This window comes from Brienomyrus brachyistius, chromosome 2 (assembly GCF_023856365.1).
Source record: "Brienomyrus brachyistius isolate T26 chromosome 2, BBRACH_0.4, whole genome shotgun sequence".
Lineage (NCBI taxonomy): Eukaryota > Metazoa > Chordata > Actinopteri > Osteoglossiformes > Mormyridae > Brienomyrus > Brienomyrus brachyistius.
In genome coordinates this window covers 8332404-8359838 of record NC_064534.1, presented here as the reverse complement: position 1 = coordinate 8359838, position 27435 = coordinate 8332404, and the positions used below count along the sequence as shown (strand labels likewise).

The 27435-nt window shown below is 41.5% G+C and overlaps 1 protein-coding gene and 1 long non-coding RNA gene across 10 annotated transcripts; one reads left to right on the top strand and one right to left on the bottom strand.

The window, feature by feature from the left end:
* Nucleotides 1-13949, top strand: LOC125709441 (uncharacterized). Its single transcript, XR_007382696.1, has 3 exons — nucleotides 1-350; nucleotides 11829-12057; nucleotides 12567-13949. It is a non-coding gene; the product is annotated as an uncharacterized LOC125709441 (long non-coding RNA).
* On the bottom strand, nucleotides 8710-27435 carry LOC125709402 (calpastatin-like). 9 transcript variants are annotated; one of them, XM_048977831.1, is made up of 7 exons: nucleotides 27106-27418; nucleotides 25172-25234; nucleotides 23345-23425; nucleotides 10723-10842; nucleotides 9960-10049; nucleotides 9460-9579; nucleotides 8710-9203 (listed from the first exon to the last, which is right to left on the bottom strand). In XM_048977831.1, exons 1-7 carry the CDS (start codon nucleotides 27133-27135, stop codon nucleotides 9150-9152), a joined length of 558 nt encoding a protein of 185 aa, XP_048833788.1. In that variant the 5' UTR covers nucleotides 27136-27418; the 3' UTR covers nucleotides 8710-9149. The 9 variants fall into 9 exon arrangements, with proteins under 9 accessions (XP_048833788.1, XP_048833733.1, XP_048833740.1 ...); XM_048977776.1 differs by lacking the exons at nucleotides 23345-23425; nucleotides 25172-25234; nucleotides 27106-27418 and adding exons at nucleotides 11089-11148; nucleotides 12079-12450; nucleotides 15922-16076; XM_048977783.1 differs by lacking the exons at nucleotides 23345-23425; nucleotides 25172-25234; nucleotides 27106-27418 and adding exons at nucleotides 11089-11148; nucleotides 12079-12450; nucleotides 14216-14306.

Below are 27435 nucleotides of genomic sequence, written 5' to 3'. Positions count from 1 at the left end.
CTCTGCAGGGTGGTATCTCTCCAGGAGCAGGACTGGGCAGCCCTGCATTAACCCAGATTCAGTACAATGTTTTACATGTTTCTTTAAAGAAAGTATAATGTTATCTCCAACCAGAATGGATGTTTACATAACTGATTTTCATATAATTATATATGAAAATGGCACGTTGCAAGGAATGAAGAACTCGAGGGCAGGCATTGTGCAAAACCAAAGGAGGTTGATTGAACTCAAAGAACAGACAATGGAAATAAACTGGATCTTGGGGGATCAAGAAATGGGTGGAGTGAAACCGGGAAGGGCACAGGCTTAACATCAATGACCGAACTGGGGAACAGAGGACTGGGAAGCAGGTAAATATGGGATTAATGAGGGATTACTGGAACCAGGTGCAGCTCATCAGGCCTCGTTAGGGAGGAGACTGAAGCGTCAGACATGCACGAAGTGACAAAAGCACTTTTGTGGGATTAATATAAAATATTTTAAAAGTCTTAGGAAAAGCCAGAATGTGTTTGGTTTAAGTTGTACAATGGCATTAATATAGTGCCATTGTATAAGTTAATGTTAACTCTTAATGTTTCATTTTCAGCTGATTCAGTATTTAATCTTAGAAGATTTTAATTTTGTTTGGAAGGTGTTATGTGGCTCCTGCTCCAGTGCTGCTTACACTTGCACCTTCATTAGAAGCTCAGCTTAGCTGCACTTCCTGACTTCCTGACCGCCACACGTTTGTAATGTGCTGTTTGTCTCACCCGTAAGTCTCCATGGACAAAGGCATCTGCTAACTAAAGTAAATGTTGGCGAAACTGAACTGAAGAAATGCTTCTCACTTAGATTGGTCGAAGTAAATGTTAGAGTGATGCACAAATTCAGCCATCAAAGACCGTCTTTTGGCGCGTGTAGCGATCAAATCCGATTTGCTTGCAAAAATGCTAAAGAGCAGGCCAACTACTATAATAAAAGAAGTAAAAAATGCCAGCATACTCAACATTAGTGCAAATATATATCCATCCATCCATCCATCCATCCATTTTCCAAACCGCTTATCCTATTGGGTCGCGGGGGGTCCGGAGCCTATCCCGGAAGCAATGGGCACGAGGCAGGGAACAACCCAGGATGGGGTTATATATCCAATATATATATCCAATATATCCAAATCAAAATATGATATAATAGAAAGAAAATTATATTTTACCATATAAATTAAAAATATAAACTGTAACCACCCAGAATAAATTAGTGTATTTTTTTCATCCATCCATCCATATGCCAACCGCTTATTCAGTATAGAGAACGTTTTGTGTTTGGTTGAATAGTGTTACTGGCACCAAAGTTATCCAAACACCTGTCTTCCTCCAACCATCTTCCAACTTCTTATCAAATCACAGAGAAGCAGGACACCCTGAATAGAATGCCAGCATAAGTTTCTAAAGGAAAATGAAAGAATCAGGCAACGCAAGTTGCATTCCATCAGCAGTAAAGAAACTCACTGGGTATCCTCACTCCGAAAGTTATGTAACTTAGTCCAATTAAAACTTTTCATTTCTGGGACTGCAGGTGGGTTGCATGAATATCACTGTATTCCAGTGCTGCATGAAAATCACTGTCCTCCAGTGCTGATTGCTAACCTCGCTTGATGAAGCCTGCAAAAAGATGAAGTAAAATGAGAGTGAAACTGGGTTAAAAACAGACTATCCATCGTGATTAATGATAGTAACTGTGGGTAATGTAGAACGATGGGCTGAACACCGAACGACTGGCCTTCGTTTGTCATTGTAGCCTCCAGACCTCAATCAATTCAAACATTTGAGGTTCTGACTCAAGATCGCAGGCCACTGAGAAAGAAGGAAAACCAGCAGGCAGAAGTAGCAAAGAAGCGTGCTTGGTGAGTCACTGCACGAAGCTTCCTTTCTGAGAGTCCAAAGCAATAAGGTGCAAGTTCAAGTGGCTGAATTTAAAGAGGCTTTTAAAAAAAAAGGTTTTATTTATTTTATGTTTCTGGAACTGTACATAAATCTTCTGTTTTACACATGCTTTTGGCTTAAGAGGGAGAATGGCTGCCGTTTTTTGAAGCACTTGCCCTCCACATTCGGCTGCCTTTGTATCTGATTTCGCTTCTCCTTATACATCATAACAGACTTCTACTCATACAGAAGAACAGGTCAGTGGTGGCACAGGATTTGTTAACAAAGCTTAGACAGAAAAAAAGCAAATATTGGGACACAGCTGCGCATCCTGAATCATTTCATAACAACATGGAGACAAATAACATGATGAGATTTACCCAAATGAAAAGGTACGGTCACTATACCGCAAAAAATATGCAGTGTTCTTATGTAGTCAAGCGAAAATGGGAGAGACCGGATAAGGTGGTATACGGCAGTAGTTTGGATACATAGTGGTCATTTCATTCAGCTAATGAACAGTGTGGTTCTTAAAAATACCATTTGGCAAGATAAGATGAGAAGTATGCTAGATGTCATAAACAGGGATTGACATAACCGCTACGCAAGTACACACTAGCAGTATGGAGGGTTAAATGCGCTGTTAATTTCTTGTCGTTGCAGCATAATTGCTTCTTCTCCGAGAGTTTTTTTACAATTATTCCATTGCACTTCTGTGAAGTGTGGGGTCAGTCACGCCCACGCCACACCAGATTGGTTTAGCAAATCAAATCCGATGGGTCAAAGTCCATTTCAATTAACTCTGAGCGAAAAACGGCCCGCGAATTCTCCGCACTACCAGAAGTGAATGTTCTGCTTGTCATGTTGGGCAGCTAGAATGGAACTGAATGAGAGGCAAATATCTTATCGTGCTAGTGTGACCACATCTTCAAGAAGTTTGCAAATGAATGACTGCTGGAAGTTTACAATGTAATTTCTGCTATTTCAGTGGCAAATGTAAATGACAGCAGGTTTTTCACTCTGATTGGCCGAGTTGTCATTATCAGCAACACAGAGTGAGGATATTAAAGAGTCAGGATTGGCCTTTTTTGATGCCACTACCCAATCCTATTACTCTGTTTAGCACATTGATTTCCCCCCTCATCAGCATGTTCAGTTTAAATAGTTTTGAGCCATATTCAGCACGTATATCAGGCACTGACAGTTGTTCACAGCATAGTCAAAGGCGTTTATTCCACAAGTCAGCATTAAAAGCTAACAAAAGGAGCCCTCAGGTATGATGGTGCTTGAGTGTTCAGATGCCAGTTAAAGAATCAGAAGGCCTTTCGAATACTAGCCACTGAATGACTATTCCTTGAGGAGCTGTTTGACACCCAAATACTACTCGATTAAGATATCGAGGATGGAATTAAATGTTGTTTTAGCAAGGTTAAGACTGGGACGGTCTGTAGGATATTAGAAGAACATAATCTGGAGGGAGATGGACACGCTGAGAGGATTTTTTTTTTCTTCATGAATCCATCAGACTGGTGCTAAATGATCTCCTCTAAGCCAGAGATCTTGTGCATTGAGTGATGTGATCAGCTGTGGCAGATTCATTCTTCGATGGCTGCTCTCTTTCTTTTAACATGATACACTTACCATTTTTCCATGCTTTTAGACTGTGGGGTTGTTGCAAATTTTGGTCTGTTTCGCTGTATTAAAAAAGAGTTTTCTGAATATGGCACTCAGGTTATCTTGCTGTTTCGGGATTATATGGCACTGTTGAAGAATTTTACTTATAAAACGTAAATGGCATTTGGCATATGTGAATCATTTCAGTCAGATCAGATGTCAAGTAGAGTCACGTAGCGTATTAAAGTACAGGTTTTGCCTTTTCAATACCAAGATACAAGAACCAGGTCAGTACAATAAAGGCGTGCAACCAAAAAAAATCAAAGCAAGAAACAAGTGTGTTACTTGTGTTACAAGTGAGAATTGCTGTCATGCCACCCATATACCTGTATACAGTGGCACAAAATAACATTCCCCTAGGATGTAACATACTTATAAAGAAAGAGTAGCTTTTAAACTGTTCTGAATACATTGTTATGAAAGGACTGCGGTTGAATGAATCAAGTAATTTGTTCACTTGCAATTCTTCAGAAGTCACTCAACAGTTTGAAAAATCAAATTTTATATATGAAAATAAAAAATGTGGCCTCCATCGAAATTTATTCAGTAAGTGAAATGTAAAATATTCTTATAGGTTTGCTTTCTGCAATACATATTTCAACACTGCCATCAAGCTGTCAAAAGGAAAACAGCAGCCAAAGCTTTTGATATTTCAGAATTACCACAAGCCTACTGAAAAATTTATTACTAGCACTGAATGAATTGCAAATGTAGTTTTACGTACGCGTATAGAAAAATACCTTAAGGAATTTGTGGAATAACTGAACCCGAAATCTAAAAAAGCTAAACAACCGGGGTCCCCATCAAAAATGCAGTTAATTTTCTTTTTCTGAAACATTTTTTTTAAAAGAGTCCTGAGATAAATTACTAATTTTCCTTGGTACCTGTGTTTCATGAAACAATGCAAAAATTGTTTACAATGTTAGTAATAAGTTAGTCTTACTTTCTCTTTTGTTAGTAAATTAATATGTAATATTACATTTGGAAGGAGACCATATGGACAGGGCTAGAACAGGTCATCAAACTCTTATAATTGCTCTAGGTTCCATCTGGAATAAATAGAGAACGTTGGTGCTCCAGGGTGCTGAAGAGCAGCCACTTGCCAATCAGCCAGAGCAGCATGGATAGCAGCCCCAAGGAATCAATGTGACACCTTCCCTTCTTTAGCGATGCTCTTGGCTGAGGAGGGGGTCCAGTCCGAAGTGTGTACAAATGGGATAAACCATAAACACTGATGTGCCCACACCCAAATTGGTGCTGTACCTGAGCAGATGAGGGATTGGCCTGCAGGGAAATGTCGTGATGAGAATTGGTGTCTTTGGTGATATGGGAACTGGGGTCCCCAATGATATGGGAATTGGGGTCCTCGGTGATATGGGAACTGGGGTCCCCAATGATATGGGAATTGGGGTCCTCAGTGATATGGGAACTGGGGTCCCCAATGATATGGGAATTGGTGTCCTCAGTGATATGGGAATTGGGATCCTCAGTGATATGGGAACTGGGGTCCTCGGTGATATGGGAACTGGGGTCCCCAATGATATGGGAATTGGGGTCCTCGGTGATATGGGAACTGGGGTCCCCAATGATATGGGAATTGGGGTCCTCGGTGATATGGGAACTGGGGTCCCCAATGATATGGGAATTGGGGTCCTCTGTGATATTGGAACTGGGGTCCCCAATGATATGGGAATTGGGGTCCTCGGTGATATGGGAACTGGGGTCCCCAATGATATGGGAATTGGGGTCCTCGGTGATATGGGAACTGGGGTCCCCAATGATATGGGAATTGGGGTCCTCGGTGATATGGGAACTGGGGTCCCCAATGATATGGGAATTGGGGTCCTCGGTGATATGGGAACTGGGGTCCCCAATGATATGGGAATTGGTGTCCTCAGTGATATGGGAATTGGGGTCCTCAGTGATATGGGAACTGGGGTCCTCGGTTATATGGGAACTGGGGTCCCCAATGATATGGGAATTGGGGTCCTCGGTGATATGGGAACTGGGGTCCTCAGTGGTATGGGAATTGGGGTCCTCGGTGATATGGGAACTGGGGTCCCCAATGATATGGGAATTGGGGTCCTCGGTGATATGGGAACTGGGGTCCCCAATGATATGGGAATTGGGGTCCTCGGTGATATGGGAACTGGGGTCCCCAATGATATGGGAATTGGGGTTCTCGTGATATGGGAACTGGGGTCCTCAGTGGTATGGGAACTGGGGTCCTCGGTGATATGGGAATTTGGGTCCTCGGTGATATCGGAACTGGGGTCCCCAATGATATGGGAATTGGGGTCCTCGGTGATATGGGAACTGGGGTCCCCAATGATATGGGAATTGGGGTCCTCGGTGATATGGGAACTGGGGTCCCCAATGATATGGGAATTGGGGTTCTCGGTGATATGGGAATTGGGGTCCTCAGTGGTATGGGAACTGGGGTCCTCGGTGATATGGGAATTTGGGTCCTCGGTGATATCGGAACTGGGGTCCCCAATGATATGGGAATTGGGGTCCTCGGTGATATGGGAACTGGGGTCCCCAATGATATGGGAATAGGGGTCCCCAGTAATATGGGAATAGGGGTCCCCGGTAATATGGGAATTGGTGTCCTTGTGTCAAGAAAACTACTTTAGAGTCAAGACACCTTTATTTATGGCAGAGTTAAAACACATCAAGTGTTAACCAAAGTGCTGCACAATAAAATCAGCCAAGGCATTAGAACATTAAAATGAGTAAAACAGAGAAAAAGTAATGAAAGTAACACCAGGCAGGAGAAGCACAACCCAGATTGCAGCTTTGCAGTGTAAAACCCTCACAGGGGCGTTTATTTAGCAGAAACAGGGAAGAGAAGCGTGGACAAGCAACAATGACGAATCTAAGGACTATACCACTACGAGGTACTTAAATACAAAGGAGATGAGCAGAAGACAGGAGACAGCTGAGGGCAATTACTAGGAGGGGCAGGAACCAAGGGTAAGGCAAACCCACCCTTGGCTTAGCTTGTTGCGGCCACGCCAGGGGGGAAACAGGAGGGGAGGGTAAACATAATGGCCATGACAGGCAGCACGTGACAAAAAACGTGAAATTAAAAGTAATGTGTAACTGAAAAGTAATGTGAAACTGAAAGTAATGTGAAACTGAAAGTAATGTGAAACTGAGAATAAACAGAAATACATATAATATAAAGTTAAGAGTTAAAGACAAAGCAAAGACTGGTCACCTTTAAACTTCAAGCGAGAAATAAAACATGTAAAAAGAATCTGGTCAGAGGATCATAGGGATCAAACATTAAAATGGGGAATAATGAGGTCAGAGCCATGTCATGAAGAGCTGTTAAAACAAACAATACAACTTTAAATTCAATTATATATTTCACCAGCAGCCAGTGCAAGGCTGAAAGCACAGGAGTAATGCTCTGTATTGGAGTAATGCTCTGTACTGGAGTAATGCTCTGTACGGGAGTAATGCTCTGTACTGGAGTAATGCTCCGTACGGGAGTAATGCTCTGTACTGGAGTAATGCTCTTTATGGGAGTAATGCTCTGTACGGGAGTAATGCTCTGTACTGGAGTAATGCTCTGTACGGGAGTAATGCTCTGTACTGGAGTAATGCTCCATACGGGAGTAATGCTCTGTACTGGAGTAATGCTCTTTACGGGAGTAATGCTCTGTACGGGAGTGATGATCTATACGGGAATAATGCTTTATACGGGAGTGAAGAGGCAAACTCTAAAGTCTGAATGAAATTTGCCCAAAATATTGTGGACAGCCGGTAGAAGACAACTGAAGAGGCACATGCTCAGTCACCAACATGAGTCATCTTCTGGTCAGGTAATAGTGGAGTTCAATGACAGCCCACTTGACAGCCAGGGCATCCGTCTCCACTGTGACATACCAGCTTTTTGCCACGGTGAGCTTCCCGCCCAGCAAACTCCTGGGCTAATATCATGTCACGTTCAATGTCAAAGACGTCTATCTGCAGAATAAGAGGCTCGGGCTCTCAGGACTGACTCAGTTGTCATCCTCTCAGTCAGGTGTCTGCAGCAGCACGGTTTCAACACACCTCTCTAGAGTCCCCTTCTTCATGAGGTCTGAGAGGGGAACAGCTAGGCAGAGAATGAAAGGATATCCCACAAATCCCAGCAAAGCTCAGACCTAGATATTGCTGCACTTCCTTCCTAACAGCCTTTATATTTACATTTAAGTCCCGAGTCTCCATGGGAAAGGATGGAGAGTGAAAGCACTGACTGTCTGATGATCCTTCTTCTGCTAACGTTTCTCCCATGTTTCCATGATCATCTTAAAGTCCCCCATGGTGGCCAATGTCACAGCAGAAAATAATAGTAGGCTGACATGACAATGGCAATGTTCTGGGTTTAATGAACTAGACTAGTAGGCTAGCAGCCATGATGTCTTGCTTATGTCTGTACTCCCCTGAAAACACTCCATCATGAAACGTTTGGCTTGGTTAGTATTTGGATAGGAGACTAACTGGTAGAGAAAACTGCCCCTTTGAAGTGTAGCGGACACCACTGAAGGATTAGGGCTGGAACCTTCTTTGCTATCCCTTTAAAGGTGTTTCTAAAGAGACAAATCAATCTATTTGTGTACTTAGAAAACTCTTCTGGCTGTAGTACGGACTTGTTGGTGTGTGCAGATCACAGTATTTTGACCTTGCAAAGTTCTGGATGGACACAAGAAGCAGCAATCTGGAGATGACAATGGGTATCGTGCTGCAAAGAAATTATTCCTGTTGATGTCATTCATAAAACAGACACATTAAAAGAAGCCTGCAAGAGGTGGAGTAAGGTTTGCTCACAGGCATGTGCGGTGATCAATCTGTCTGGAATTGAAAAGGAATAAAAAAAAAAGAAAGTTGTGGCACTGGGAAGCAGGACTAAGAATTACACACTTGCCTGAAGCAAGTAATTTAGATAAAGTGTGAGTACAAAACACTGAACACTAGCCCCACAAGCTAGTAAAAAATAATTGCATGTCAGACTGCATTTTTACTGAACTAGCCCAGTTGGCTAGAAGCAAAAATTCTTAAGTTCCAACCCTGCTACTGACCTTTAATCATTTGACAAAATTGCAGCCCATAGATAATAAATAACAAGACTCAACAGACAAAATTATACCCCAATTCATTTATTAGTCTATTAATCTTCATGCCTACAACCAGATTATGTTTATAGTTAGTTACAAGAACAAATTTCTAAAGATAGATATATTGGTATTCCAAAGATGCTTGCATGTGTTTTGGTTAAAAGGGATATTGTATGTATTACTGTATTTGGACCAACTCCTTGATGCTTGGTCCACTGTCAATCATTAGGAAGATAGATGCCATGAGGCTTACAAAGAGAGCTAATATTAGGTTAGTCAATCAATCAATCGCTCAATCAATCACTCAATCAATCAATCAACCCAGTGTTACAATTTGAGGGAGTGATATCAGAAGTAACTGAGGAAGCATAAAGTCTCCAGTCAGTATGTCCAGATTTGTCGCAAAGTCCAGTGAAGGAAGATAGCTGAAAATATTCATGTTCAATTCCACTGTAACCCTCCATACTTAACCACTGCTGTCATACAGATGTGACCTTATATTGTTTCCAGTTGACTTGACCTGCAATACAATGGTCAATGAAAAGAAACCAGTAAAACTTCAACAGGACCAAGCTGTTAAAAATGAAATTTTTAAAACAGGATGGATGAAATGTATAAAATGTAGGAGAAACAAAGTACATTTCATTCCTTATCAGTTATAAGTAGAATCTCTAGGATTCTAGGATAATTCTAGGATTAGAAGTGCAACCAAAAATTTTATCTCTTTTTATACTGAGAGTGAGGCCTTGTTCGTGCAGTAGGAGAGAGCAGAATACCGTGTTTTCCATGAGGACTGGTGCAACAGGTACCGGATCCTTTAGAGTCCTGTAATGTGGAGGCAGGGTGTCGTCCCTCTCACCCAATCGCGGTCTTGTCTCGGCTTTTATGATGCCTTCCTGGACACCAAAAGAAATGTCAACATTTATATCAATAACATAGTCAACTCTAAAATGTCCCTTTGTGTCAATATGTGACTCGTCGCCACGAAATGAGTCTTAAGTCGCACTGGTAGAACTGCACCCATAAGACTCATTTCATTGTGATGGGTCACATATGTCAAAACAATCATACCTGTAAGGATAAAACTGTTTACCTCAGTTAACTCAGTGATAATTTGTAATAATGTTAACATACACTGTATCATACTATATATGCACCACTGCTTTTACTCAGTTGGCAATTTATTATAAGTATTAGTATATGTAATTCAAAATTTATGATTTTCCTCTATCTGTATTTTCATTATAAAGATGTTTGATCACTGTGATTTATGTACCTCAGCAACAGCTGCAGATTGAACCATTGGCACTGGCTTTGAAACATGCAGGGTGTTTGAGAAATCGGCAAACATGGGCTTCGAATGACTCTAGGTACACAAACACGGGATACTTACAAATACAAGTATTTTTTGTCTTAAGTACATTTAGATGCATTCATTCATCAGATGTTTTTGTCCAAAATAACATTCAAGTGAGGATGAGAGAGCAGTCAGTGCCCCTGGAATTATGTGGGTTCAGAGCATTAATAATAATAATCGATACTTTATTGATCCCCGTAGGGAAATTGTCTTTACGCCTCCCACAACTTGCTCTTTTTTTTTTTTTTTTCATAGAGGAAGTTGTCTGCGAAGGGCTGCCACCTGTAGTGGCACCCAGGGAGCTAGGGCTTAAGGGCCTTGCTCAAGGACCCACAGTCTGAGGCTGGATTTGAACCTGCGACCTTCTGATTACAGGCACACAGGCTTAGCCCACAGAGCCACACGCTGCCCCTTACACAGTTACACAAGGTCCCCATGGTAACATGGTCAGATGGTACCATGAGGGTGGAGTGTGGCTCACAGGCCTCTGTGTTTGGGATCGGAAGGGTGTCTGTTTGAGTCCCAAACTCAGTGGAAAGTCACACCTCCCTTAAGTTCATTCATTATCAGTTATAAGTAAAATCTCTAGGATTAGTGATAAATTAGAAGTGCAACCAAAAATTTTATCTCTTTTTATACTGAGAGTGAGGCCTTGTTCGTGCAGTAGGAGAGAGCAGAATACCGTGTTTTCCATGAGAACTGGTGCAACAGGTACCGGCTCCTTTAGAGACCTGTAATGTGGAGGCAGGGTGTCGTCTCTCTCACCCAATCGCGGTCTTGTCTCGGCTTTTATGATGCCTTCCTGGACACCAAAACAACATTTATATCAATAACATGGTCAACTCTAAAATGTCCCTTTGTGTCAACATGTCACAACAATCATGCCAATAACAATAACTGACAATGAATGTCTAAAACAAAGGCATGACTGACGTTACATTCATTATCCTGAAAAGAAATGAAAACATTATCTAGTTTGCAGACTGAATGGTATTTTGGGAATTTGGTCACAGTGAATAAATGCTGGCAAACAGGAGTGGATACTTACAACAAACACAACATCCGCTGGGTACCTTCTGGTGCCACAGCGCGCTGTGTTCTGGGTTTGCTGCAATATACCAACAGAAGGAATTATAAGAGACAGTCTCTTGAATGTAACATGACTGTGACACACACAACACCAGTTATCTTATATTTCTGTACTACATTATAAAACATGGTATAAGGAATGTAGTAATCTGTGTATTCATACTGTGTTACATCTGTGTGACTTGTGACGTTAACAGTGGCTTTGTATCAGATAAACGGAGTCTGTTCGGCATGACAGGATGCTTGTACTTAAAAGCAAAAAAAAGTTTGTATATCTCACAAACAAAGCATTTGTTGTCCTATATTATCTGTCTAAAAATTCTGCAAAGTCATTTCCGCAGACAATTAGCTACATTGCATCTTATTTTTAATTGAATATTGTAATTACATAGTCTGAAACAAGCAGCATGTACTTTGTTCCTGTACTGTACCATCTCAACTCGGACTGACTTTAAAAAGAACAGTATTATATTATAACACGTTACATTAAAATGACTGTAAAACCATCCATTACAGGAATTTATTTTCATTTACTCCACAAAACATTGTTAAGATGGAATACCATAGACTGTTTACTAAATCCACAGAAACAGATAATACATATAACCATAATCATCTTTTGCTTATTATATGAAACTTGCATTGCTGCTTTTCATTTCTGCACTTGCTAATGCTCTGTTCCCCTCTCCCCTCCTACAGTGACCTGGAGTAACCTGCCAGTGCTCCAGTCTACAGCCTCCTTGTGCCACCCTGGCATCTCACCTAAAGAACCTGAAGTCCCAGACCAACGCAGGTCCCTGAGTCCCGGACCCGTCGGCTGTCCTGCCGGCCCCTTTGCTTCTGGCTGTTCCTCTGACCTACTGCCTCCTGGCTGTTCCTCCGCACCCTGTCTAGGGCCCACTGTCGTTTCGCCTCCCCCACCCGCCCGGTAAGTATGTTTTCTACTGACCTTTTTCACCATAGAAGCCGAGGATGTCCACAGTCCCCTCTCCTGGCCCCTCGCTGGCGCCCAGCTCATCCCCTGGCCCCTCGCCGGCTCCCAGCTCGTCCCCTGGCCCCTCGCCGGCTCCCAGCTCGTCCCCTGGCCCCTGGCCGGCTCCCAGCTCCTCCTCTGGCCCCTCGCCGGCTCCCAGCTCGTCCCCTGGCCCCTCGCCGGGTCCCAGCTCGTCCCCTGGCCCCTCGCCGGCTCCCTGCTCATCCCCTGGCCCCTCGCCGGTGCCCAGCTCATCCTCTGGCCCCTCGCCGGCGCCCAGCTCGTCCCCTCACCCCTGTTCGGCGCCCAGCTCGTCCCCTGGCTCTCTGTCGGCACCTGTCTCGTATCCTGGCAACCCAATGAAGGGACAGTAAACAATACTATATAAGAGACAGTAAACAATACACTATAGTCCGTTATTTAAATCCTTGTTTTAGAACGTATTTTGTATTTTTCCATTGCAGGTTCACAGGGGTCTGGAGCCTATCTTGGAATATACATACATAACCCAGGCAGGGAATAACCCAGGATGGGGACCAACCCATCACAAGACACACACACAAAGTTACACCTATGGACAAATTTGACAACTCCAATTCAATTCACCTCAGCACGTTTTTGGACTGTAGGGAGAAACAGGAGAACCTGGAAAAAAAACCCACAACAACATGGGGAGAACTTCATGCATGTGGATTCAGGGTGGAGACCACCACACCGCCCCTGACTTCAGTGGATGTTATATTTATTTAGAGCTATTTAGAGTTTTCCTTGCAGTTGTCACCATCAACTTACTCTCTAGGCCAACTTGAGAGTTGAATGGAAATTTCCTGTGGTTGACCAACATAATAAACTAAACTAGAACATTCTGCCAGTGTTATAAATCAATAGAAAGACCAAAATACAGAGAAAATTCTTTCCTGGCATAAAAAATATCATGATGTAATCCTCTCCTTATGGGGACACAATGTCCCCATAAAGTGATAAATATTCGTTTTTTTTTTCCTTTATGGGGACCGGTTTCCTGGTTTCCTATAAAAATCAGTGACTGCTATGAAAAATTAAAAAATGCAAAATCTCTTGCATTTTGCTTGGTTACTTATGGTTATGGTTAGGGCAGGGTGGGGGTTAAGGTTGTCATAGTTAGCGTTAGCATTTTTCCCATAGAAGTGAATGAGCGGGCCCCATAAGGATAGCTATATCCTACATGTGTGTGTGTGTGTGTGTGTGTGTGTGTGTGTGTATGTGAGAGAGAGAGAGAGAGAGAGAGAGAGAGAGAGAGAGAGAGAGAGAATCTGTACTATTGAGTTAGTGATTCATGCTCTCAAATTAATCAACAATAGGAGAGCACGAGTTAAAAACTTGAACACACGGATTAGTAACTCAAGAGCATGAATTATTAACTCAAGCGTGCAGATTAATAATTCGAGAGCACGAAATATTAACTCGAGCGCACTTGTCATGCCCGGCTCGTCCGATCCTCTCCCCCTGATTATCCACGCGTGCTTCCCCGATGTTGCCCAGCTGTGTCCTATTTTCGCCCAGTCCTGTCTATTTGAGTCCACGTCTTGCCCTGGTTTTCGTCCGTCATTGTTGTATAACTTTATGCTATGTTTCCTTGTCGCTGTTTCCCCGGTCTCCCCAATAAATCCCCAGTTTCCCCCGTCCTTTGCCTGCCTGCTTCGTCCTTCCCTACCTCCTGCCTGCCAACCTGCCCGCCTTCAACCGTGGTACATAACAGCACTAAGTAGTAACTTTGTTAACTCGAGAGCTTTTGCCATTGGGAAACAGATACAGAACGATGAAAATCAGGACAAACTGCCTAAAAAACAGTTTGCACCCGAAAGCAATCATGGCCTTAAACTCTGAACAGAACTGTTCATTTTTATATTTTATAAGTGCAATTTATATATCCGTGCAATATGTATAGTAAGTGCAATTTGTATATTTTTAATATATCCTTTCATTACTCATGCCTCACATTAAGTCTCAATTTCGTTGTCAAGTGACAATAACAATAAAGATTATCTTATCGCTTTTTATCTTAATTAGTAACTCGAGCGCATGAATTACCAATTTGTGAGCACAGATTACTACGAGAAAAAAAAAAATTTACCATGACACCGAAGGGGCTCCACAGAAGACCCAGACAGAAGACAAGACGTTCTGGAGAAGGACAGCCTAAATACAGTACATTGCTGTTCAGATTTTACATTGCTGTGTAATCCACCAGTTAATGGACAACCTATATGTTTTACCTTTGAGCTGATAACTTCACCCGTGGTTGCATAACAGCACTAAGTAGTAACTTTATTAACTCGAGAGCTTTTGCCATTGGGAAATGTACTATTTTATGTACTATTTTATCCATCCATCCATCCATTTTCCAAACCGCTTATCCTACTGGGTCGCGGGGGGTCCGGAGCCTATCCCGGAAGCAATGGGCACGAGGCAGAAAACAACCCAGAATGGGGGGCCAGCCCATCGCAGGGCACACTCACACACCATTCACTCTCACACGCACTCCTACGGGCAATTTAGCAACTCCAATTAGCCTCAGCATGTCTTTGGACTGTGGGGGGAAACCGGAGTACCCGGAGGAAATTCCACGACGACATGGGGAGAACATGCAAACTCCACACACATGTGACTCGAACCCGGGTCCCAGAGGTGTGAGGCAACAGTGCTAACCACTGCCATGATAAAAACCATGCCGCCCCCGTACTATTTTATGATTATATGAAAACGGTCAAAACTACCACCCCTCCCCCCCTGGCCCCCAGTGTTGTAGTCGGGGTGCCATGTTCTTTATTAAATATAAAACAGTTCAGTTGTGCTTAAGTGTTACTTTGCAATTTTATAACAAATTAAAATCTGACACAGTCTGGCAAGTCATAATTTTCAGTCCTATTCCCCCTGCCTTACTTACCTCAAAAAAGTAGTTATTCATGCCAACTTTTCACACATACACCATATTCGTTCGATATCAAGTATTAAGTTCATTACGCTATATACTCCTAAGGTATATTAGCTGCATTGCACATTAAACAAAAACACCAGACATTATTGTAAAAGAACCAATGACCCACTCCAGCCCTCTAGTCACAGTGGAAACAAACTCTCTTGGCTCTTCGGTAGAATAACTTTTAGACAGTAAGCACTATAAGAAAATACTCTGACACGTGAAAAAACATTAGTTTTCTTCATTACTAGATGATGAGTCTAATATCCAAAGATATCTGTATTAATGAATCCCCCCATGCCTTTTTGTATATAAAACTTGCTTGTTTTCTCCCTGTATTCATGTATTTCATCCCGCAACCCGAAATGTGGAGCACTGGCACCTCTAAAATGCGCGCGCGTGACCAATGCATGGCTCCAGCTGTAACACTGCAATGGACCATTACGGATCATTTCGTTACGGAAAGGGAAGGATGTTGAAAGAAAGAAATGTTAGCGAAACTCCTAATTTAAAACAATCAGCGTCCCAAACATATCGACCTAATGCAACATCAGAAAAAATGTTCAATTCATTATTAATGAACTATTCTGTCAAAAACACCATATTTATCATTACAATCCTAATATTATAGCTAAGAACTTCAAACACTATTTTTGCGCTTTATCTTGATGACATTATATATATATATATATATATATATATATATATATATATATATATATATATATATATATATATATATATATATATATATATATATATATATATATATATATAAGTACTTAATAAGCCAGCTGGCTTTCGAGGACCTTATTTCAAGGACTCAACTAATTCCATTTTTAATTTCCGTCAGTACTCACAAAGGACATCCAGTATTTTGCGTAGGCCATCGCAGCAGCACTCACGGACTGTGTTTGGTATTAAGATGACAATCGAAATCCGCCAGTCCGGTAACCTACGAAATGACTGGAGGAAATCCAGTCATTTCATCATTAGCGCGAAATTAAGAGGACAGTTTTTTTAGGATTGTAGCCAAACTTGATGGGCGTAAATCGAGCGGTGATGCGACGGTGATGTCAGAAATTATTTGTATTTAGCCACTCCTGATAAACCTTCTTTACTTTCACTTAAGCTGTTTATAGTAAAATTACTTCGGAAAATGGTATTATCATATCACACTCGCTGCAGTGTGAAACTTTAACTTTAAAAACTATCAAATCTAATTAATAAATTGCCTAATGTACTATTATATACAATTCAATTTACTGCCTAAAGCCGTGATCAGTGGCAGATCGTGGGCTAGGGACAGCATCCCGGAGCGGGCGACGTCTCGACCGACAACTTTTTCCTCAGACCAACAAGAAGCAGGTAAGGGTCACTGACACCAAATCAACAGGAATATATCAGGATGTCGTAGTATCCCACCCAGGGCATACCCCTACCTGCTTCTGATAGGCTGCACAGTCCTACCACCCAGACCAGTAAGTAAATAGTTGGAAGATGGAGAGTAACATACTATTTGCATTCTAGCCTTGAATAACCCTGCCTCAAGTCTAAGTTTGGTACTTATATCAGGGTTGAAAATCTCATTTAAGTCGTGACTATACTTGTAGTTCAACAAGAAGATCTTGATATTACTCTTTCTAAATATTTTGAATGAGGTGACCATGGAAATGTTAGGGGTGGCTGAACGATTGTTCAGGAAGCATGGCATGAAGACACTGAGGGTGCCTTCAAAAAGAGTGAAAGGGGAAAAAGATTGGTTTTCTTAAGTGGTAATCTGCACAGGAGGACGATCTCTATCAACATACTACAGATTCTCTAGATGGTTGACTGCAAGTGAATCCTAGAATTGATCTTTTGAGAGGGCATTTTTGATAGTGCCCCCTGGTCACTGAGTCACAGAAGCTTGGCCCACTGAGTCACACAAAGTACTCTGCAAAAAAACCTTCATAACCCCAGTAATTAGTAAATTAAATGTTGGGAGTTGGGGGGGGGGGGGGGGGCATCTATCACAGGAAACAGATGACATTCCCAAATTCACAGTTCTTCTCCGTTTATTAACTGGGCGAATTATTGTTGCTTTGGAAGTCAGTAAATCATGGCAACTCACTGAAAGGACAGTACAGACCACAAACACACTACAGTCTGTGACTCGGTATAGTTATCATCTCATTTAATGCATCCATCCACCTTCTACACTCATTGCAAGATCACGGGGGTCTGGAGCCTATCCTGGAAAGTTCAGGTGCAATATAAGGAATAACCCAGGATGGGGCACCAACCCGGGGGCGGCATGGTGGTGCAGTGGTTAGCACTGTTGCCTCACACCTCCGGGTTCGAGTCTCCGCCTGGGTTACATGTGTGTGGAGTTTGCATGTTCTCCCCATGTCGTCGTGGAGTTTCCTCCGGGTACTTCGGTTTCCCCCCACAGTCCAAAGACATGCTGAGGCTAATTGGAGTTGCTAAATTGCCCGTAGGAGTGCATGTGTGAGTGGATGGTGTGTGAGTGTGCCCTGCGATGGGCTGGCCCCCCATCCTGGGTTGTTCCCTGCCTCGTGCCCATTGCTTCCGGGATAGGCTCCGGCCCCCCCGCGACCCAGTAGGATAAGCAGTTTGGAAAATGGATGGATGGATGGGGCACCATCCCATCGCAGGACACAGTCACAACTAAGGCTGGACACTGCAGAAGTGTGTCACGTACTGGATTACACTGATTTTTATACACTTTTATTTCTTATCAAGATATTTATCACAGGGAATCTTCCAGGCATCTTTCTGGACCAGTTACTCTCGTGCTTCCCCTTGATACAAACCCCTATGTGATAAGTTTGTCAATCATTTCTTATACCGTTTGGTCCCTCAGTTAAACATAATTGTGGCGCGGCTATCTGTGCTAGATTTTTTTTTACCCAACAGTGAACTCGGTGGTTCCCTTCTCTACAGTAGCAAATCTTGGCAGCTTCAGCTGACTACATGTTGCTAAGCAACAGAGTTAATAATACAGTGGAAATAGCTTATAGTGATCCTATGAGTCTGGGATGAATATAAAAAGATCTCAAGAATGTTTGCATATTCAGCCCAAGAGCAGATCACGAGATGTTGAGAGATGTCTCCAAAAATCCTAAAATGTCATTACGGGTCATACAGGAAGCTCTTGCAACAGTTGATGTCAAAGTACATGCCACTACCACCAGAAAGTGACTGCACAAGTTTGATTTACATTGGAGCTGTGCTAGGAGGAAAGCCTCGCTGTCATCAAAACATATGGGCAACATTGAAGTTTGACAGAGACCCACCTAGAGAAAGACCTGGACTTTGGAACAACATTCTTTGGACAGATGAATCTGAAATTGAGTTATTTGGGCACAGTAACGAAGGGCGTGTTTGGCGTAAATCAAAGACAGATTTTGAGCAAAAGAGCCTCATACCAGCTGTGAAGCATGAGGGTGGAAATGTCATGGTTTGGGGCTGCTTTGTTGCAGCAGAACCTGGCCAGCTTCCCATCATAGAATCCACTAGGAATTCTTCATGATATCAGAGGGTGCTTGAGATCAATGTGAAAACATCTGTCCAGAAATTGAAGCTGAAGTGGGGGTGGACCATACAAATGACAATGACCCAAATCATTCCAGTAAATCTACCAAGGAATGGCTTACAAGAAAGACATGGAGAGTTCTGGAATGGTCAAATCAAAGCCCGGATCTGAATCCTATTGAGATGCTGTGGGGGTGATTTGAAGTGGAAACACATGGAAGACACCCTTCAAACATCACACTGCTTAAGGAATTCTGCATTGGAGAGTAGGGAAAACCTTCTGCCAGATGAAGTCGGAGATTGATAGATGGTTATAGAAAACGTCTCATTGAGGTAGGAATTGGCATCTTAGTTAATTTCCTTTGTTAGATAAGTGAATTTGTTTCTTGTTTTTGCATAGGTGATGCAATTACATCACCTATATCTACAGATATAATTTGAAAGAAGATTTAATATTGATATTTTGATATTTCTTGATAAAGGATGAAATATTTAATGTGGTGTCCTAATTTTTTCACGTGATTGTAATTCTGAGCACATATTGTTATGGTTTGTCCTTCCCTGCCAGTCAGAAGTCAGGAGCCACATCGTGCAGATATTCAGATTCTGCCTTTATTTCAACAACAAAGTTACAAGCAAGACTGGACACCTTGCAAGAGAGTCTGTCCTATGCTGGGTTACACTGATTTTTATACATTTTCTTATCTTTTTACAATGACTCATCACTTAAATATAATCCTTCCCTCAACCCTTCACTATCATTGTTTCTTCCCTTGATCCACATCCATAGGTGATAAAGTTGTTAGTCATTTCTTTTACTTTTTTGGTCCCTCAACTGAACACAATTGCGGCACAACCATCTCTACTGGATTGCTTTAAATACTCACCTTTAAGTACTTTAAACTACTTTAAATACTCTTGGCAAACTCAGGCAATTCCCTTCTCTTCAGTACCAAATCTTGGCAGCTTCAGCTGGCTACACATTACTTAGCTACAGAATTGATAATATGCTTGATCTTCAACATAGTGGTGTAGGGAGCCCCCCACTGGTCAAACAATGAAATACAAATGGACAGTCGAAGGTTTTGAAGGCATGTCGGTCATTCTGAGTGCACCTAAAAGTTACCTTACCCTTTAAAGCAACGTAAAACCTTATCTGACTCCAATTTAACTAAAGTCTTATTTAGAGTCATGACATTTCTGTTATTCAGGTTACTTCTGGGCTTTCCTTGTTATTGCTGAACTCCCATTTATCCTGGATGGTGGAGTACATCAGATTCCCCTTGGCGGACAGTGTGATCTGTGGATCTGCTACGTAGTGCTCAGTTCATAGGTTGAGGAATCGCTACACATTGTCGCTTAGATGACCATTCAGGGCCGGCGATTCATATAACTCCTCAGGATCTCAGCCGGCATTTCCCGTATATGAGCTTACGTGCGCCTCAGAGGCTGAGCTGGTATTCACCGTAATTCAGCTTGGGCAGTCGCATCAGGTCCCAGGGAAATGGAGACAATTCAGAGGCTGCAAGATGTATATGTAGCGATTTCAACTTATTCGAGTAAAATGACAGCTTCACTCTGACCAGAGAAATGAGCCCCATCTATTGGAAACATACTGAAGTCAGCAAAGTCAGATCACTTTGTTAAAACAAGATTTATTCACAATTAACACAAGAAAACATACATTTTACTAGACAGAAACTCATTATATGTTATATATGTTTAACAATTACATATCTTAGCTGAATGTACACAGAGTAACTTTGGGAAGTATCTGATTACAGATGGAAATTCACGCAGCACGATGTAGGAGCTCTGATGACAGAATGCCTCCCCCACCCCTGGTTACTAAAGGACTTCCGTCTTCAACTTGATGGAAACGATACATTATGATGTCGTGGTCGTCACTAAAAATGTTCTGGGAAATTCGTTGTTGGTGAAAATCACAATATGAAAGTTTGTATTTGTAGTAAATTAACCAGAATGAAAGAGTGAAATGCAAATTTAATGGCGTTGTATTTGAAGTTCTTCCTTAGGTATTGAAGATCAAGTGATGGAATGTCTTTGAAGATCAAATTTTCTGACCAAATGTTGTGATTGATTATTTTTAGGGGTTGATCTTTTGTGTGTGGCTTGCTAAATTGCTGATCTATCACTTCTCAGGCCCCCAGACCAAACATGGGTATATGTGTCCCTAGTGGTAATCTGAGGTGGTGCTTCCTGTACTTGGGTATAGTATGTGTATCTGTCTTCAGGCAGCCTGGCATTCCAACGGCAATCTGGCTATGGGGTTCTGGCCACCCAGTGTGGGTTAAGGTGTATGCATTGATATGGTGATCTGGTTGTTTGGGCCCAGTCTTGTTGAAGCCACCTTTGCCTGGGGTGGAACAGTGCAGGCTTGTCAGAGTTCAGGTTTGCAGGGTCCGGTAAGCTGCAAAGCTAATTAAGGTGGATATTCATATAACCAGGGCTAAAATAAAATAGCCAACAGAAGCTTTGAGGCTAACATAAGGTGCAGATACATAATTCATTACATTGTAATCATTACATCATGAGTATTTAGCCTGCTTTTTGGTAATATGCTACGAATTACATTCTGTAACTGTCGTACAATGTTAAATAATATTCCATAATATAAAAACAACACTACAGTATTTACTATACTAATGAAAGCTAATGCATTAAATGTTAAAAAAAATCTGTTATTTTATCAATGACGCTTAAAGCGCTAGATAAGCAATGTAAATGTGCTTGATTCAATGCCGTGAATGTCAGCGTTTGGAACTATTCACTGTCCCCGTGACCCGGATTGTTGACCGGAAATTTCTGCTCCATTTTTTACACTGGGTCTCTATGTGAGTCTCGCCACTTGGTTTTTTCTAGAGCCCTGATATGAAGCCTAACTCTCACTTCCACCTGCCTAACATTTCCATTCAGTTTTCTAAATCGGCGGAAAGGCAGGCAGGTTCCCAAAAGACACCAAGCAATGCCCATTGGTGGCGTTCATGAAGCACAGGCACTACAAGAAGCCTATGAGTAATGTTTGCTCACAGGCATGTGTGGTGATCAATCTGTCTGAAATTGAAAAGGAATAAAAAAAAGAAGGCTGTGGCTCTGGGAAGCAGGACTAAGAATTACACACTTGCCTGAAGCAAGTAATTTAGACAAAGTGTGAGTACAAAACACTGAACACTGGCCCCACTAGCTAGTTAAAAATAATTCCATGTCAGACTGCATTTTTACTGAACTAGCCCAGTTGGCTAGAAGAAAAAATTCTTAAGTTCCAACCCTGCTACCTTTAATCGTTTGACAAAATTGCAGCCCATAGCTTATAAATAACAAGACTCAACAGACAAAATTATACCACAATTCATTTATTAGCATATTAATCCTCATGCCTACAACCAGATTATGTTTATAGTTTGTTACAAGAATTTCTGAAGATTGATATATTGGTATTCCAAAGATGCTTGCATGTGTTTTGGTTAAAAAGGATATTGTATGTATTACTGTACTTGGAAAACTCCTTGGTGTTTGTTCCACTGTCAATCATTACGAACATGGATGCCATGAGGCCTACAAACGCAGTATATTTGACTGGACAAATATTACAGCAGTCAATCAATCAATGGCCCATAAAACTACAATCTTCCAGACATGCTCATTGTCTGTATATTTCAGTTTTCATCTTGTGTTTGCTGTCGGTTGCCCAGATAATGAGACAATGTTAAAAACAAGCTTTCAGAAAAGGACTGTCACTGGAGGTACCATCATTAGTGATTCCTACAGATGTCTGTGTACACAGGAGTTCTGGAGAGCAATCTTGAGTGATCGAATCAATGTTTTTGATTTGCGGAGCATGCCAAGTCGAATATCATACTGAGATCCTGTTGATGCCACAGCAGTACAAATGCAGCCAGGAACAAGGTGCTGCGGAACTGATCTCAGCGGTAACTAAGGAAGGATAAAGTCTCCAGTCAGTATGTCCAGAGCCGTCTCAGAGTCCATCGAAGGCTGAAAGGGAAAAACATTCATGTTCAATTCCACTCATACCTCCATACTTAACCTCTGCTGTCATCCAGATGTGACCTTAAATTATTTCCAGCTTACTGGATATTCAATACAATGGTCCATGAAAAGAAAAACGAACAAGTAAAATTTCAAAAAGGCCAAGCAAATTTTTCACTAATTTTTACAATAAGAGGAATACAATTAATTAAATGCACAGAGAAAACAAAGTACAGTTCATTCCTTATCAGTTATAAGTAAAATCTCTAGGATTAGTCATAAATTGGAAGTGTGACCAAAGATTTGATCTCTATTTCAGCTGAGAATTATGGTTTGTCTGGAGAGTAAAATACCGTGTTTTCCACAGGAACTGGTGCAACAGGTACTGACTCCTTTGGAGTCCTGTAATGTGGAGGCAGAGTGTCGTCCCTCTCACCCAATCGCGACCTTGTCTCGGCTTTTATGATGCCTTCCTGCGCACCAAAACAACATTTATATCAATAACACAGTCAACTCTATAGTGTCCCAATTTGTCACAAAAATCACACCTGTACAACAGTTTATCTCTGTTCACTCAGTAATAATTAGTAATAATTTTAACATACACTGTATCGTACTATACATGTACCACTGATTTTACTCACTTGGCAATTTATTATAATTATTAATATATGTAATTCAAATTCTGTGTATCTGTATTTTCATTATAAAGATGTTTGATCACTGTAATTTATTTACCTCAATAATAGTTGGCACTGGCTTTGAAGAAGGCAGGGTGTTTGAGAAATTACTGCAGGCAGACACGGACTTCGAATGACTCTAGGTACACAAACACAGGATACTTACAAATACAAGTATTTTTTGTCTTGAGTACATTTAGATGCATTCATTCAGCAGACGTTTTTGTCCAAAATAACATTCAAGTGAGGGTGAGAGAGCAGTCAGTGCCCCTGGAATTATATGGGTTCAGAGCATTACACAAAGTGACCATGGTAACATGGTCAGATGGTACCATGAGCGTGGAGTGTGGCTCACAGGTCTCTGTGTTTGGGATCGGAAGGGTGTCTGTTTGAGTCCCAACCTCAGTGGAAAAGTCACACCTCCCCTAACCACTGCAATCCTCCAAGCAATCAATCAATGCCTCTACTCAATGCATTATAGCTTGATAATACTAGAAACAGTATTACTATTATTCTGACTATATCTATAGATAAATAATGTAAGGGATGTGGCAATCTCCTACTTCTTCTTCTGAAATTACAAATACAAGCAGACCATAGAGGTTATGAATGAGATCTGTTCCCTAGGTCTGTCTTTATGTCAAATTTGTAGCCATCGGAAAAATAATAATGCAGCACATTGTTACTACGATAACAATTACACAGTAATGATTAAATTAATTAAATATGGTACTGTACTGTACCTTGAGCCAACGAATCACTGAAGCCACGCAACGCTTTCTTGAACATCGCAAAGTAGTGCGTGCGTTTGTTATTGTGAATCATTGTAACTCTTACATTGTAACCATAACAGGCATTATGGTAGTCTGTTCGTAAGTAAGAGTTGTCTGTGAGTTGGACATTCTTAACCCAGGGAAAGTCCGTCTGTAAAATCCATCAATCCATCCATCCATTTTCCAAACCGCTTATCCTACTGGGTCGTGGGGAGTCCGGAGCCTATCCCGGAAGCAATGGGCACGAGGCAGGGAACAACCCAGGATGGGGGGCCAGCCCATCGCAGGGCACACTCACACACCATTCACTCACACATGCACACCTATGGGCAATTTAGTAACTCCAATTAGCCTCAGCATATTTTTGGACTGTGGGGGGAAACCGGAGTACCCGGAGGAAACCCCACGACAACATGGGGAGAACATGCAAACTCTGTAAAATCCTCAGGTCTGTAATCCTCAGGTCTGGAATATATCATGGATGATGAAAAGCACTGAGCTGTCAAAGTATCTACAGACACGTCATTGTGTGTAATTATCTCACCACAGTTACAGAGGGACATTTCCTTGGTACTTCGTCAAGAACTAACTTGCTCTCTACTTTCTCATCTTGTGAGTGACACAGATCCATATCTACCATCCAGGATGATACAGTAACCGCTGAAGGTGTAGTAGAAGTTCAGCCGATTTACTTGAAAGCCAATGAAAATTGTATGAGTCATATTTTGTAATGTTCCAGAAAAGGGAGCGTCAAATATATTTAATTATAGAAGAATTTCTGCATCAACACATTCATCGTACATTTCAATCCTGTTGCCCCATTTCTCTGTTTTCCCCTGAATCAAATAAAAAAGCATTTTCTGTTTTTCTTGCCACACCTGGGTGTCTTAAACCGAACACCTAGGTGAAACACCGAAGATATGAGGTTGCTCCCTGCCTGCCACAATGTGAAAATTACACACAAAATTAAGTGTAAAACAAAGACCTGACTGGCGTTACATTTATGATCCTGAACACGAATGACAAAATAAGTGAACGTTGTCTAGTTTTTTTGTCTATTCTGGGCGTGAGTCACAGTGAATACAGTCTGGCAAACAGGGGTGGATACTTACCACAGACACAACATCCACTGGATGTCGGCTTTTGCTGTCATAGGGCGCTGTGTTCTGGGTTTGCTGCAGTATAGAAACAGAAGGAAATATAAGGGACCGTGTCTTGAATGTAACATGACTGTGACACACAGCACCATCAAGCTAGACTATATTTCTGTACTATATTACAAAACAAGGTATGAAGAACCACTCAGAGGTTCAGATACAAGGAAGTAACCTCTCCGTGCCCAACCTTACCTGCGTTTCTGCCTGCCTGCCACCTCCCTGTCCCACCCTGTCATCTGACCTAAACAACCTACCCACGGTGCCATCCCACCACCTGCCTGAATTTGCCCCGTTCTAAAAGGCTATAAACTTGTCCTGCCCTTTGCCAATCAGAGGGGGAGGGGCTTCCCCCTCTAACATTGCTTCCTGCCGAAGTTTCTTCTGCCCTCTGGGGGAGATTTGTCTTGCCATTGTTACCTTCAACTTACTCCCTGGGCCAATCGCATTGAGCTGAAATACATTACCCATGATTCACCGACACAAGTAAAGCCAGAAACTGAAGTAAATGCCTAAAAAACCATCAATGTTCTGATCCAACTACAGAGCAAATCCTTTACTGGCACAAAAAAATATCATGATGTAATCCACAAGCATCAGCAATTAGTTAATTATGTGTGCGTGGGTGTGTGTGTGTGTATATATATATATATGCTGTGTGTGTATATATATATATATATATAATAAATCCACCACCTTCTACAACATTGTCCACAGCATATTTTTATGATAATGTTTTCAAACAGCTTCAAAAATAATACCATTACATAATCTGCGGCAAGCTAAACTAATGACTACAGCCTCAACAAGATAAACCTGTTTTCTGGGTGTGGATGCACGCCCTGAAAGTGCATTGCTACATCCACCATCCAAACACCAAAAATGGAAACTTTGGTACAATGAGTGCACTAATCACAATGTCTGTAATTTAGACAGATGGTTATGATAGAGAGTACGGAACTGGATTTTAAACACTTACATTTACTCAACCCCTATCAGTTGAATGAAATTTAGTTGCCATTTTTACACTATAATTATTTGCTTGAATCTTTCTGTACTAGTGTAATTTTCTGTTGTAAGCCAGTGAAAATGTGTTTCAAGTTATTTCTGGTACACTAGTGACCAAAATTGTGGAAACATCTAGCATTTTGGAGTTACGGTTTAAAAATTACTACACAAATACTGGCAGTAATGTTTATAAGCAATCAAAGAATGGTCACAATTGTCATACATTGGATGATTAAATAAGCAACTGGGGTAACTGGAATAAATTTCTGCAATCTCTAAAAAGTGGAAATGTTTCCACAATTTTGTCCAGCATCATATTTATCGTAAAATATCATCAATTACTGTATTTATATTGTCCCGCGTTCATTGTCTTGCTTTCCTGCAGCTTTTGGTCCGCAACCCGAAATGTGGAGCACTGACGCCTCTAAAATGCGCGCACGTGACCACTGGCTTCAGCTGTAACACTGCAATGGACCATTACGGATCATTTTGTTATAGAAAGAGAAGGATGTCAGACAATGATTACTGAAAGGCGCTACTCTACATCACCAGGACACATATTCTTCAATTTTGAATATAAACAATGTGAAAAGAAAGAAATGTTAGTGAAACTCTTAATTTAAAACAATCAGCGTCCCAAACATAGTGTAACATAATTTACCTTCAGAAAAAAAGGATCAATTCATTATTAATGAACTATTCGGTCAAAACCACTGTTTTCATCATGACAATCTTACCATTCTAGGTAATAACTTGAAACACTTTTATAACATAAATACTTAAACGATGAAATATATACCAGCTGGCTTTCGATGGACTTATTTCAAGGATCATATTTTTATTCCGTAACTGTAATTCCATTTTTAATTTCCGTCAGTACTCACAAGCCACATCCAGTATTTTGCGTAGGCCATCGCAGCAGCAGTACAGTATTTAGGCGAGATCAAAATCCGTAAAACGGGTAACCTACGAAATGGCTGCGGGACACCGACCTCCTTGGTTGTAAATGAGAACTTTCAGCGGACACTTTCTTAGGATTGTTGCGAAACGTGATGGGCGTAAATCGGGAGGTGATGCGTCGGTGATGTCAGAATTTTTTTTGCATTTAACCACTCCTGATAAACCTTCTTTACTTTAAGTTAAATTGCTCATGCTGAAATTACTGTCGTGATCAGTGGCAGATCCTGGCGAGGGCGTGGGACAGTATCCTGGCA